Source organism: Microtus pennsylvanicus, chromosome 16 (assembly GCF_037038515.1).
Source record: "Microtus pennsylvanicus isolate mMicPen1 chromosome 16, mMicPen1.hap1, whole genome shotgun sequence".
Classification (NCBI taxonomy): Eukaryota; Metazoa; Chordata; class Mammalia; order Rodentia; family Cricetidae; genus Microtus; species Microtus pennsylvanicus.
Window position 1 is genome coordinate 4,923,918 of NC_134594.1, and position 13,057 is coordinate 4,936,974.

Genomic DNA, 13,057 nt, shown 5'->3' on the forward strand with positions numbered 1-13,057 from the left:
CAAAGTACAAGCAGGTCAGCCTAAGCCACCAGTACGTTCAGGGTCAGGCTGGGCTTGAGATAATAATTGTTTTAAAGGCACAATGCACAGCAGCCTGCTGGGATTTTTAGAAACAATGTCCTCCTTTGCCTGTCAGTTCCCTGATTCAGTCTCTAACTAGGAGCTGGATTAATATGTCACTGTATTTCTGGAAAATTCTAATATAATCTAATATAAGATAGGGCTCTTCTAAAGCCTTCTGAGATCTGTGAAGAGACTAAATATGTTCTTACCCACCGCAGCAGAACCTAGGAATAAAGATGGGACCACCACGGAAGCTGCCTGAGGGATAGCCTCTTATCTAAGTGCTATGGGTTGTAGGATACACGTGTGAGCTCCCAGAGACTGAGAGAATCACTGTCAGAAATACAGCTTAGACTGATTAAGAAGAAAAAACCAAGTAATAAAACGGCTACTTTCTCAATAAAGGAAGTTGCTGATAATTCTGCACGGTTCAGAGTCCTAATGCACTAAGAACACATACAAGCTGCCCTTATCTGCTAGGGAGCATGTCGATGCTCTAAAGTTAATGACACGCCCTAGACACAGGGGCTTAAGTTAAAGCTAACTATCTGCCAGTAGTTTTCCCAGTTCATAACTTCTGTTATTTCTCCTCTTTGAAAAATTTAAGTTTTGGGGGCAGGGCAATACCACCACTGCCAATAAATAATAAAGGTTATGTGCTTTCTCCCAGGAAAGAAAAAATTTGATACATACACTTAAACACAAAATTTTACATCAACTACAGGATGTGCAGTCCGTTCTGTAGAGTTCAGCTAACACACCCCCATCCTACAGATAGCCCAGTATACAAACAGGAAACATATGAGAATAAGCTAAATACAAAACCGTCCAGAGAACTAAGTAAGGAGGCATTCACGTTTGTCCATGAAAATTTCTCTGAAGAAATTATGACAGGACACTAAAAGATGCTTGTGTTTTAAGCTATTTATTTACAAAGTTTTTGTTAATAACTGCTTTTAAAATATAACAAAACAAAGTCATATACTAACCTGTGAAGTACACACACGGCACAAAAAAAAGTCCGTCGTCAATTAAATAGAGCAGATTATTGAAAATTAAGTAACAAGGAGACTTACAATACCCCTTGAACATATAGGAAATAATACAGTTGGCCGTAGGAACCTGAGCATTCTGTATTATTGACTCTTAAATACTACAATAGAAGATAATGGCAGATTTACCAAATACTTGACATTAAATTTCCAATCTTACATTTCATGACAGGACTAGAGTCAAAAGTTTACCACACATTATATCTATGCACTTCACCACAGACTAGCAAGACAGATGGCAACTTCAGAACGACTATATAGAAAATAAAAGCAGGTCTTAACAGTGCCCCATGGTCTTCTCCTTTGAAATAAAATTCAACACAGTGGTCAAAACTAAAGCAAGATTTGACGATGGCTAGAACAAAAATAAAAATAAAGCCTCTGAAACAAAAGTCCATACTAATATCTGTCTTTGCGGCATATACAATGCTTTGCAATCTTTCTGTTCTACCTCAATTTTCAAAATATTTTCAATCTTAATTATACAGTTAGAACTGGTATATCTTTCAAAATTCATGTGCTAGATATCTTATTTTAAAAGAAAACCAACTACAAAAGAGCAGTTAAGCAATCAAACAATACATGTGAATAAGCCCCCAGAATTAACCCAGAGGTATTTATTCAGTATTGCATTGCCATTTATTCTCTGCATAAATCGCGATACACAAATATGTACTTCCAAAAATTCATTCAAGAAACTATACAAATAGACAATAGTATTTTACATCCACCAAGAAAGTTTACTCTATTAGGTTTCAAAGCTACTGATTATCATGAATAACTTAAGTTACGGGTCTTTGGATGTGAGAGTCAAAGAGATAAATTACATCGAAATCAACTTTTTTAAACATGGATTATATTGAAAAATGTAAGAAAAGTAGATTTTCAAGAACATAAAATGGCATTGGTTAGTGTTGCTTAGACTTTCACCAAGTGCTAATAAGAAGTACCATTTATGTCAGCATCTTACTGAAGTATGAGGTCCCGTGGATTAAGTTTCATATCAAGTGAGTTGTAGATCTACTCAATGTATGACTTCTCCGTTCAAAGAAAGAAGGGAGGCTGACAAGGGAGGGAGACGGAATACCCTGTGAAAGACATGACAAATAAACTTCAATTTTTTTCTTCTCAAAACTTGTGGCAGAGCTCAATGCCATGCCTACCATTCTGACCCTCCCTCCACTAATACCATGACAATCCAGACACTCACAGTTCCAAAGTCTTTAAAACCAAAACACAACATCAGAGGAATGGAGCAGGAATAAGACACAATTAAAACTAGTTTAGCATTCTGAAACAAAAGCTAGATGACTAATTTACCCAATGTTAAGTCAACTAGCAGGCGCTACTTAGTAATTAAGAGCACTGGTATCTTTCCTCGAGGCTCATAGGCAGAGCTACGGGTTGTAAGTCAGTTACAAGACAGACAGGTGAGGCGCCCGTGTGCTGAACAGAGGACAAGGCTCAGGAATCCCCGGGTCACTCCTTCCAGGAACTGGACGTGGGTCTTCAGTCTTGGCAGGAAACACTTTGCTGCTGGGCCACCTAACTGGTTCTCTCTTAATTCTTATTAAAAGTGTGCAGGTGTGTGTTGTGAACTACCTAATGTGGGCCCTGGGAACCAAACTCGGGTCCTCTGAAAGAACAGGAAATGTTCTTATTAACTCCTGAGCACTCTCTCCAGGTCCCTCTTAATTCTTAAAGCAAAATTAGGAAGAGTAAAAAAAAAAAAAATCACATCATGGAAAAGTCATATATCCTCCAAGATTTCTGTGCCATATGCACAACTCCTGTGTGTATATGTGTGTATCTTTATGTGCATCTTACTCCACATGAAATTGAACAGGACAACAGCACTTATCAAATTGCTGAAGAATAGAAACTTATTCTTTCAAAGGTCAAAGTTATTCATCATCAGGATCTTAAACTACAAAAAACATGCAGGAGGTTATAAAACCCAAGTAGGTATAATCAAAATAAGCTAAAAGTCTACTTTTAAAAAAATGCATATGGATAACTACCTATATCTAATCCCAGGGTCTATAAGATAACTGGTTCCACATTTTCATGCAAAAAGGAGTAAAATCAATAGTTCAGAGAGCAACATTAATAAGAACTATCACTCAAGTGATGAAATCTGGTGCCCTCAACAGTTAAACTCTGGGACCTCCTCTGCTAGAACTTTTATGGTTTACTATATAAAAGCCATTTTTAAGACTCTACATATTATAACACTCTCCTTTAGGTGATTATTTTCCTGAGAAAGAAAATTAATGGAACCTGCTTATTATGAACTTAATAAATTCTTTTGTAAAAACATCTTTTATTTGGCAATATGCAAAAACTAGTTAATCTAATTTACTATAAATTCAGGTGATAATAAAGCTGAGAATTCAAAAGTCCCAACCCACATAAAGTGATTCAATGGAGAATATTTTCTTTTTTTTCCACAAATACAAATTTCAAATAGCCAATAAGCTCACATTTAACTTCACAAGGTTTAATTCCATTGGTGCATAGCTCCTAATTCTTCACAAATGTCAAAGGTGACTTCGGAAGAACGAGGTTTCTTTTTTAAACTTTGAAAAAGTTTTTTTTTTAAAAAATCAGTTACTTCCTTCAGTAATTTTGAAAAAACTAGAACAGGAGGTAGGAAGACTGCATGTGCCCATCAGTGGGGTCTGAGTGCCAGACATAACCACGCTTAATCCAGACGCAGTGCCTGTGGAAACAGAACTGGCCATCTGTCAGGACAGAGCACAGACTTCTTAAAGATATCATCTGTATAAAATATTACTACAAATAACAAACTTTTTACAATTCTAAAAACAACACAACCCATTTACCAATATTTAAAGGCAACAATATTTACAATGGCTATAATGGGGAAAAAAAGCTTTGGACTTAAATATAAAATCTGCTGGGCAGTGGTGACGCCCACTCCCAGCACTCGGGAGGCAGAGGCAGGCGGATCTCTGTGAGTTCGAGGCCAGCCTGGTCTACAAGAGCTAGTTCCAGGACAGGTTTCAAAACTACAGAGAAACCCTGTCTCAAAAAGAAGAAGAAAAAAATTTATAATCTAACAAATACTTATCTGCATTGTGCTTATAATTTTGCACATCTATATTATTTTCATTTTCTTTTTAAAAGAAATTTGCCTCACATAGGGCAAGCTGGTTTCAAACTTGTTACAGAGCTCAATAGCCAAGGCTGACCTTGAATTTCTGGTCCTATTCCACTGCATGTTGGGATTATATAGATATATGTCTGGTTAGCACAGTGCTGGGGATTGAACCCAAACCTTGAGCACATGAGACAAACACTTTATCAAATGAACTACATCTCGACTTTGCATGTACTTGTAAATATACTCATTTTTTGCTATAACTCTGTGAAGCATTAAAGACGTTAACTACCTTTTAAAAAAATAACTTTACCATTATGTTCCTTACCTGCATTAGTTTTATGACACAAAACTAACTACTCATTAATACTAAAGCTCCAGTATGCCAGACACTAAGCCTTTGCCATTCATTAATTTCACCCTCACCATTACTTTAGATTTCTTTTACAGTGAAAGTGAAACAGATCTTTACAGTAGGTAAACAGCAAAACAAGGTTTTGAAAACTTGGGTTTTTAGAGTTCATGCACTTAACTGTCACCCACACTGACATACATATGCGATTTTATATATAATTCAGTTCTCTGATGTATTATTGACCTCTTGTTTATAAAAACTCAGAAGCTTGCTAAGTGATGTATGGCTAAGACCTGACAGCCACTTGATTCCCTTCCCCTTAGTAGCTGAGTTAATGATGATCTAATGAGAACACTTCCGGACTTGGTGATGTGACACCGTTAGAAGTGTCTTCACTAATCATTCTAACACCCTCAAGGCAGACTGCTTAGGCACACTTAGTGTTTGCACGTGATTTTAGATTCCATAGAACCCTTAGTTGTAAAGGGTACATCCTACTCATCAAGCCAAGTGAAAAGAAACAAACCTTAGTCCAATGTTACTGGCACTTATCAAATAGAAACATAACGTTTATATTAATAAAGTGATAAGCCAGACCAAAGCATGCTTCTTTACTTATGAAAATTAGAATGTCTCAATTCCAGTAAATTTTCACATCCAATAAACTACATAGTATGCATCTAACTCACTAAAAGCAGGATCTTAGCTGGGTGTAAAGGCACTGGCCCAGTATGTGAGAGGCAGAGGCAAGTGGTTTCTGGGTTTGAGGTTAGCCTAGCCGATACAGTAGTTCTATAAAAGCCAAGGCTACACGGACTCTGCTGGAGGAAAAAACGAAGAATGGACCTTTTCAGTTGCTTTTATAAGTAAAAACAAAGTCAATTACCTCTCCACATCTGAGTGAGTCCTTTAGTTTATTGAACTAACACCTACCGCTAAGGATGATGTGCTGGATAGACGGCTCACGGCAAGTTTGCCACTACTGGGAGGACTCCTTCCTTCTGAGCTATGGGACGATGAGAGAGCCATCCGCAGAGCTCTCTTGGGAGTTTTAGAAAAAGAGAACGCTCTTGTAACCTGAAGTTTAAAAAGGGTTAATATTAATTAACTAAACAAACTTAAGATGGTTCACAAAAATTTCTCTACACACACACACACACAAAAACCGACAAATATATCATTTCCACAAATAGGATGTGTTAGAATTCTCTTTGGCATAAGCAGCGGGAAAACGAAATATGCTCTAGCCTATTCCCTCTTGCACTTGGGAACACTGAAATCCAACGGAAGAGAGAGAAGCAGAAGGAAATAGCTAGCCCAAGAAACAGGAAATTTAGGGTTTTGTTGGATTGTTTGTTTTTGTAGTGTTGGGATTGGACTCAGGATTTCTATGTGATAAAACAAAACAAAAAAACCACTCCTCACTAAGTTACACCGTCAGCCCAGACCATCTCTACCCTGTCATAGTGTGGTTGTACATTACGGAATCACTTGAACCCAATCTGTTCAGCTCCTCCGAATCATGATCTAACTGGTTTACCTACTATGTTACATGTGTTAGGAAGAGCATATATAAAAGTAGTGCAGTTTCCCTTTCAAAGGGAAACAGACCTTATAAACAAAGCAGCAAACTATATAAGGCCATGTGGTGGTTTGACTAGGAATGGCCCCCACAGGCCTGGGTGTTTGAATACCTGGCTTAGAGCAGCACTATTAGGAGGAAGAGTTTCACTGAAGGAAGGGGTGGGCTTTGAGGTTGCAGGTGCTCAAGCTACACCCAGTATGGGCACAGTTCACTTCCTATTGCCTGTGGATCAAGATGTAGAATTCTCAACACTGTCTCCAGCACCATGTCTTCCTGAATGCTGCCTTGCTTCCCACCATGATGATAAAGGACTAAACTTCTGAAACTGTAAGCAAGCCCCAATTAGATGCTTCCCTTTATAAAAGTTGTGGTCATGGTGTCTCTTCACAGCAATAGAAACCCTAAGACAGATTTCAAATGTTCCTTGGCTCTCCTACTTCTACTTTGGGGGAGGGGGGTGGCTGTCTTCATAACCCAGGCAGTCCTGGAACTCAGAAACCCATCTGCCTCTTCCTCCCATGCGTCTCACTTAAAGGCATGCACAAGCACAATCGCTACATTTTAAAATCCCCATCCCAAGGTAAGCTGAAAACACAAATAGATCTTGTTTTCCGACTCAGTCATATGCTCTGGCTAAAAACTATTCTTGGCATTACTTAAGATGAATGAACACATATTTCTATCTAAAACATCAGCACTACTTATCAACTCTAGTCTGATTCACGCAATAGCCACTACATCAAGAATGCCACAGCAAGTTCTAAGTACTGTGACAAAGGTGCCACTGAACTTTATAAAAGCAAATCTGTGAATCATCTCCCAGGACTGTAGAGCAGTTCTGTTGTAAACTATTGAGTGTACATACGTGTGTGTCTGCACGTGCACACAGCGGGTCACAGGGCAATGCTGAGGAATATTACTTTAAGTGTGCAAATCTGTGTTACATTTGTTTTATGCTATATCTGCTTATTTATGTAAACATGTGTTGCTATTTTACAAATCTGCCGAAGGCAGCCGACTGGTCTAATAAAAAGCCAAAAGGCCAATAGCTAGACAGTAGAGGAATAGGCAGTGCTGGCAGGCAGGCAGAAAGAATACATAGGAGGCGGAATCTAGAGAAAAAAGAGGAGAGAATGAGGGAGAAAGAGGAAGAAGCCCAGCTGCCAGTCAAACAGACACAGAATAGGTCATACAGAATTAAAAAAAAAAGGTAAAAAGACCTAAAGCAAAATGTAGATGAAGAGAAACGGGTAAATAAGTTGTAAGAGCTGGAGGGACAGGCATAAGACAGAGCTTAGTGGAACAAATATAAGCTAAGGCTGAGCATCCATAACTGCTCATGAGTCTGTGTCTTTATTTGGGAGCTCGTTGGTAGCCCAAAAGCAAGCCTGCTACAAGGCAACCCCTGATATGTAATCAGGTGCTTTCTAACTTTTCCTTTCTTTTAAGTTCTGGCATAGAACTACCAAGTAAGGCACACTGACTAACCACAAACCTCTGCCATCCCCCCGAATTATTATCAATGTCTCAATGCCCAGCCCCCTTGGGTCATAGAGACAGAGCTTGAGAGTTTACAACAGCTCTAGAATATTCTTCTATTGGTGTTGAAGTCAATATTAGCTTAACTTAATGTTAAATCACATTTTAGAGTTAAGTCTGGAATTTCACCAAACCCACCTTTTTTGAAGTCTTTTTTATTGCTCTAGATGCTCGACTCAATGTACTATCCATATCTTTTGTATTTACTTCAAAAGATTCTGGATCAGCCACATACATAAGATTCTCCTGTTGAAAAAAATAATAATTTAAGTACAGAAAACAACTGTTTCCAAAATCAAACCATTAAGCATCGACGTGTACATGGTAACGTTTATAGATAAAGTTACTTCAGACTCAGCGGTAGCGGGTCCTGGGTGTGATCCGTGTTGCCACCACACCCCACTATCCCCAAAACATGATATCTACCCGGAGATACGCTAACTCGAGGAGAATGAAAAGTAATTGAGTAAATGAATAGTTTGCTGTGGACCACATTACATAACGCAAATCAATAGAATATACATCATATAAAAGCTTCCTGAACAACCTAAAACTAATGTTATGAATTTAGGAGTTAATGCTTAAATATAGTCTGCCACAAACCAATAATACATAAACTTTCATTAAGAGACTCTCACCCCTGACTTTCTTCCTCAGTTTGTTTCTGGAAGAAACCTAAGGTCCTACGGAACAGCAGCTAGGAATCACAGTGTGTTGAACACTCTTGAAATTGTGCAAATATTCTGTGTAAATATGAGCCAAGTGCTCTTTTCTAAGAGGAGTGTTCCCAGACTATAGAGTACATCCCCCAAGGAACAAAAGCCTTCCTAGCATAATCTAAAAACCGTGGACCAAAATTAACTTTAAAACAAGAAAACCCGGGCTGGAGAGATGGCTCAGCGGTTAAGAGCACTGACTGCTCTTCCAGAAGACCTGGGTTCAATTCCAGCACCCACAGGGCAGCTCACAACTGTCTGAAAATGCAGTTCCACGAGATCTGACACCTTCACACCAATGCACATAAAATAAAGTTAAATAAATTATATAAAAAAAAAAAAACAAAAAACGAGAAAACCCTTTGTCAGAACATGGTCCAAGAATGGAGTCATGCGAGGGGAATTCTGAGTGGTTGTGAGAACACGCCAAGAAAACAAGACAAGAGTCTTGTGACCTCAGTTTCTTCAAAGACAGAATTGTTTTGGGGTGTGTTTTCATGTTCCTCCCAGGTGTGGTAGACAAGAGAGAGTTTACTATGGATTACTCGCTACAACTATTTGGTTTTTTTGTGTATATGTCTCTACGGAAAAATATGTTTTTAGCACATTATAGTACAGTTTCCTCAGGGAACTCTTTTCAAAGTATAAACTGTACAAGGCTCTGAACAAAGTTGCTATTGTAGGAGGCTCCATTCGCCCAGGTTCTGCCACCTCTAGAGTATAGACAGCCCTTCTCCAAGTAATTACAAATATTACTATCCAGATTTTGTTTGGACTTTCAAAAGCAAGTTTATACTCCTATGATTTTCACTTTAAATTCATAAATCTAGACCCCCCCCAAAAAAAGGGCAAGTGACCTCATTCCCCAAGCACTGTAAATGAAGCCACCTATTAGCACCACCAGTCTGCAAGTACTAAGAATTGTATACCATCTTGTGAAAGCTATTTTTTCTGCAGTTTCTCATATACAAAGTGGAGAAAACACCCAACATGTCTAGACCAAAGTACTTAGAAGAAGAAAGCCAGATAGTGCTCAGGAAAACTGACTGAAAAACCAAGCTACAAAATGAACAGCACATCCTACAGTTACAAATGGCTATTTAAAATGAAACGAACCCCAAAATATAAGTGCCTATTTTACTCTCCACCATTAGCAGCCAAATGGCCTTATTTTGCTGAAGCTATTTTAGTTTCTTCATTAAAGTAATCACATTTGGGGCTAGAGATGTAGCTCAGCTCTTAAACCATACTCAAAAGACCAGAGTGCAGTCTTTAGCACCCACATCAGGAGCATTAAATCTGCCTGCAACTCCAACAGATTGAGCACACTCTCTGTCACCCATGAATGGGTGCTCTCACATGCACATATCCCCACATACATACATATAATTAAGAAAGAAAGAAAGAAACAAACAGAGAGAGAGAAAGTCATTCTCCCTGCTCCAAACCCACTTTTTCCACTTGACACAACCATGGCTCACAGCATCCACATGGCAACTTACTTGTGGAGGATCTGATGACCTCTTCTGGCCTCCACAGACACTGCACACAATATATATGCATGCAGGCAAAACATTTGCACACATAATAGAACACTCTTAGAAAGTAAGTTTCTGCTCCATTTTTCTATTGCTGTAACTATTACTGAGCATAGAGAACTAGACAGGGAAAAGTAGTTTCATAGCTGTTTCCTGAAAACAAATAAATTCCTTCTGATCTGAAGAGAAGATAAGCTAACGGGAAATAACCAGGTATGCCAATAGAAGGCAAAATAACAGCAGAGCCGTTTGCTAGGATACGAAGAGGAAGCACTGGCCCCAGTCTCTAAGCATGAAAGAAGCAGGGAGAGAGGACACAGGCAAATGAACAAAGTGGGGAGATACATGAGGAATCCCAGGCTTATTCTCACTAAGAATCACAACACTTTCAAAACACCCTTTATTTTTAAATCTTTTTCTCTTTCTCAAATTAAATGTAAACAAAATTTAAAACATAGTTCAACCTTGTATTTTTTTAACATAATTCTGAAAACATTGAGAGCTTAGTCAAAGTATGTCAAACGTAAAAGAAACCATGGGTGGCAGTTTTTCAATTATGGAGACAGAAGCGCTGAATCTAAGATCGAAACCACTGAGGTGGTTACACTACCAACTGTAAATGAAAGGGGCTGCGGTTTACAAGTTCGCTTAGGAATGCTAATACACACACACACACACACACACAAATTATCTCACATTTCTGGTACCTTAAGCCAATTAAAGCATCTCATTGACACCTGAGTCATGGGTCCCTTCAGACCACTCCTGTAGCCATACAGAGTTCCACAACAGCCCGGAATGGAGCGTAACAAGGCTTATTTATTTGGAGATAAATCCACTCAAGGGTAGCCCTGCATCAACCTCCCTTTCCTCTCCTATCCTTAAGCTAACCTCCCTGACTAGTTATACTTCAGGCTCCCACAGGCAGAAGAAATTTCCTTTAGATTGTGAGTATAAGAGACAAATGAATCACAGGTTTAGACTTGAGTAACACCCTAAGAGACAAATGAATCACAGGTGTAGACTTGATTAACACCCAATTCACAACAGTATGCGTTTACAACCATCTCAAACAGTGGAGACACCCAATTCACAACAGTATGCGTTTACAACCATCTCAACAGTGGAAAACACCCAATTCACAACAGTATGCGTTTACAACTATCTCAACAGTGGAAAACACCCAATTCACAACAGTATGCGTTTACAACCATCTCAAACAGTGGAGACACCCAATTCACAACAGTATGCGTTTACAACCATCTCAACAGTGGAAAACACCCAATTCACAACAGTATGCGTTTACAACTATCTCAACAGTGGAAAAGTCTGAACCCTGAAATACTTGAGTAACACCCAATTCACAACAGTATGCGTTTACAACCATCTCAACGAACAGTGGAAAAGTCTGAACCCTGAAATGCTTGAAATTCTGAATACGAAATATCTATCCCGATAACATGCAGAATATGTATAAAGACAAATCACATATTAACTTAGTTACATGATCTGTGTCTCTTTCCCAAGTAGTTATAAGTCTGCTTACAAGTTCAGGAAAGCCAAAATAATGCTATTCATAAGCAATGAGTGGCAAAAACTAAAATCAAAACATAAAACATTGTTTTAAAAAAAATTATGTTTATGGGTATTTTACATGTATGTATGTGAACTGAATGCATGCCCGGTGTCCACAGAGACCAGATGTGGGTATCAGATCCCCTGGAACAGGAGATAACAGAGGGTTTTAAGGCACCGCATAGGTTTTGGGAAAAGAACCTGAGTCCTAAGCAAGATCAGTGAGTGCTTTGTAACCACTGAGCCATCTCTCCAGCCAATGTTTTTTTTATTTTTATTGGAAATGTTAAGCTAGTGGAAAAAATACAAAACAGTAGCATAGGACATTTCATTCTTAAGTTACTTCTAGACTAATAATACTGTCAAAAGATGATAATCCTTAAGTTCATTACTAGTAAAACTGCGCTGTTGGCATTAGAGATCAGAAATATATATACATGTACACATATATAACCAAAACTACCATCTAACCGATAACATAGACCATGCAACTAAAGGTACGTGCTGGCACTGGGTGGTGGTGGCACCTTTAAATACAGCACTAGGGAGACAGATGCAGGTAGATCTCAAGTGAGTTCAAGGCCAGCCTGGTCTACAAATAAGTTCTAGTACATTCAGGACTGCTACACAGGAAACCCTGTCTCAAAAAAACAAAACAAAAGGCAAACAAAAACGCACATGCTGGCAAGAGACTGGAAATTCTGTTGTAAATATTTTGAGTTAAAACTTTAAGCAGACTGAACTTCACATTTTGAAGCAACAGAATATGGAGCATCATATCAACAGGGAGAAAAGATTACAAGGTTTTGGGGGATTTGTTTTTTCTTTTCCGGTTTTTTGAGACAGGGTTTCTCTGTGTAGCCCTGGCTGTCCTGGAATTCACTGATCTGCCTGTCTCTGCCTCCCAAGTGCTGGGATTAAAGGTGTGAGCCACCAATGCCAGGCAACAAGAAAGTCTGATAAGAATAAAGATACCTGAACCCTATAGTCAGCTATACAATCATCAATCATTGTTCTTGGCTTTAGTTTCACATTTTAAAAGTTTTCTTTCATCCATTTACAAATGGTTACAATGAATTAACAGCACATACAATAAAGTAACCACACTTATTTTACTCACTTAAGCAGCGTCTAGCTGGGTGTGGCCGGCTAAGGCAAGAGGACTGCTGAGTCTGAGAACCCCCGGACTGCACACCCAAAAAAGGACACATTTGAGCAACAACAAAACGAGCAAACTTCAGTTATTTAGGGTACCAGGAATAGAAAAAACTACTGATTCAAATAATTAGATTGCTTTTTTAAGAAATAACAGTTACATGTATATTTATACCTTTTGTACATACATATTTAGAAACATACTTCCTTCAACATAGCAAAATATTCTCAAATAAGACATGAACTGGGGGCTTTAAATTTTTCACTATGTGTGAAATCTTAAATGCAGGAAAGAGCTTAGAGCTGATGCCACTGAATCTTTGAATGTATAAGCACAATTCTAAGGGAAAAAATT

General features: G+C 38.5%; 1 protein-coding gene across 6 annotated transcripts in view; it reads right to left on the reverse strand.

The window, feature by feature from the left end:
• Positions 1-972: 972 nt before the first annotated feature.
• The window catches only part of Ect2 (epithelial cell transforming 2), a 56,806-nt gene continuing 44,721 nt past the window's right edge, over positions 973-13,057 (reverse strand). Inside the window, exons 22-24 of one of the 6 annotated variants that reach the window (XM_075950722.1) lie at positions 7,857-7,964; positions 5,528-5,671; positions 973-2,203 (exon numbers count right to left, since the gene is read on the reverse strand). In XM_075950722.1, the coding sequence (XP_075806837.1) occupies positions 2,114-2,203; positions 5,528-5,671; positions 7,857-7,964 (342 nt within the window). In that variant the 3' untranslated portion in view covers positions 973-2,113. Of the gene's footprint in view, positions 2,204-3,687; positions 3,860-5,527; positions 5,672-7,847; positions 7,965-13,057 lie in introns of those variants that run through there. The other 5 variants (XM_075950720.1, XR_012908084.1, XM_075950719.1 and 2 more) reach the window with 5 other exon arrangements.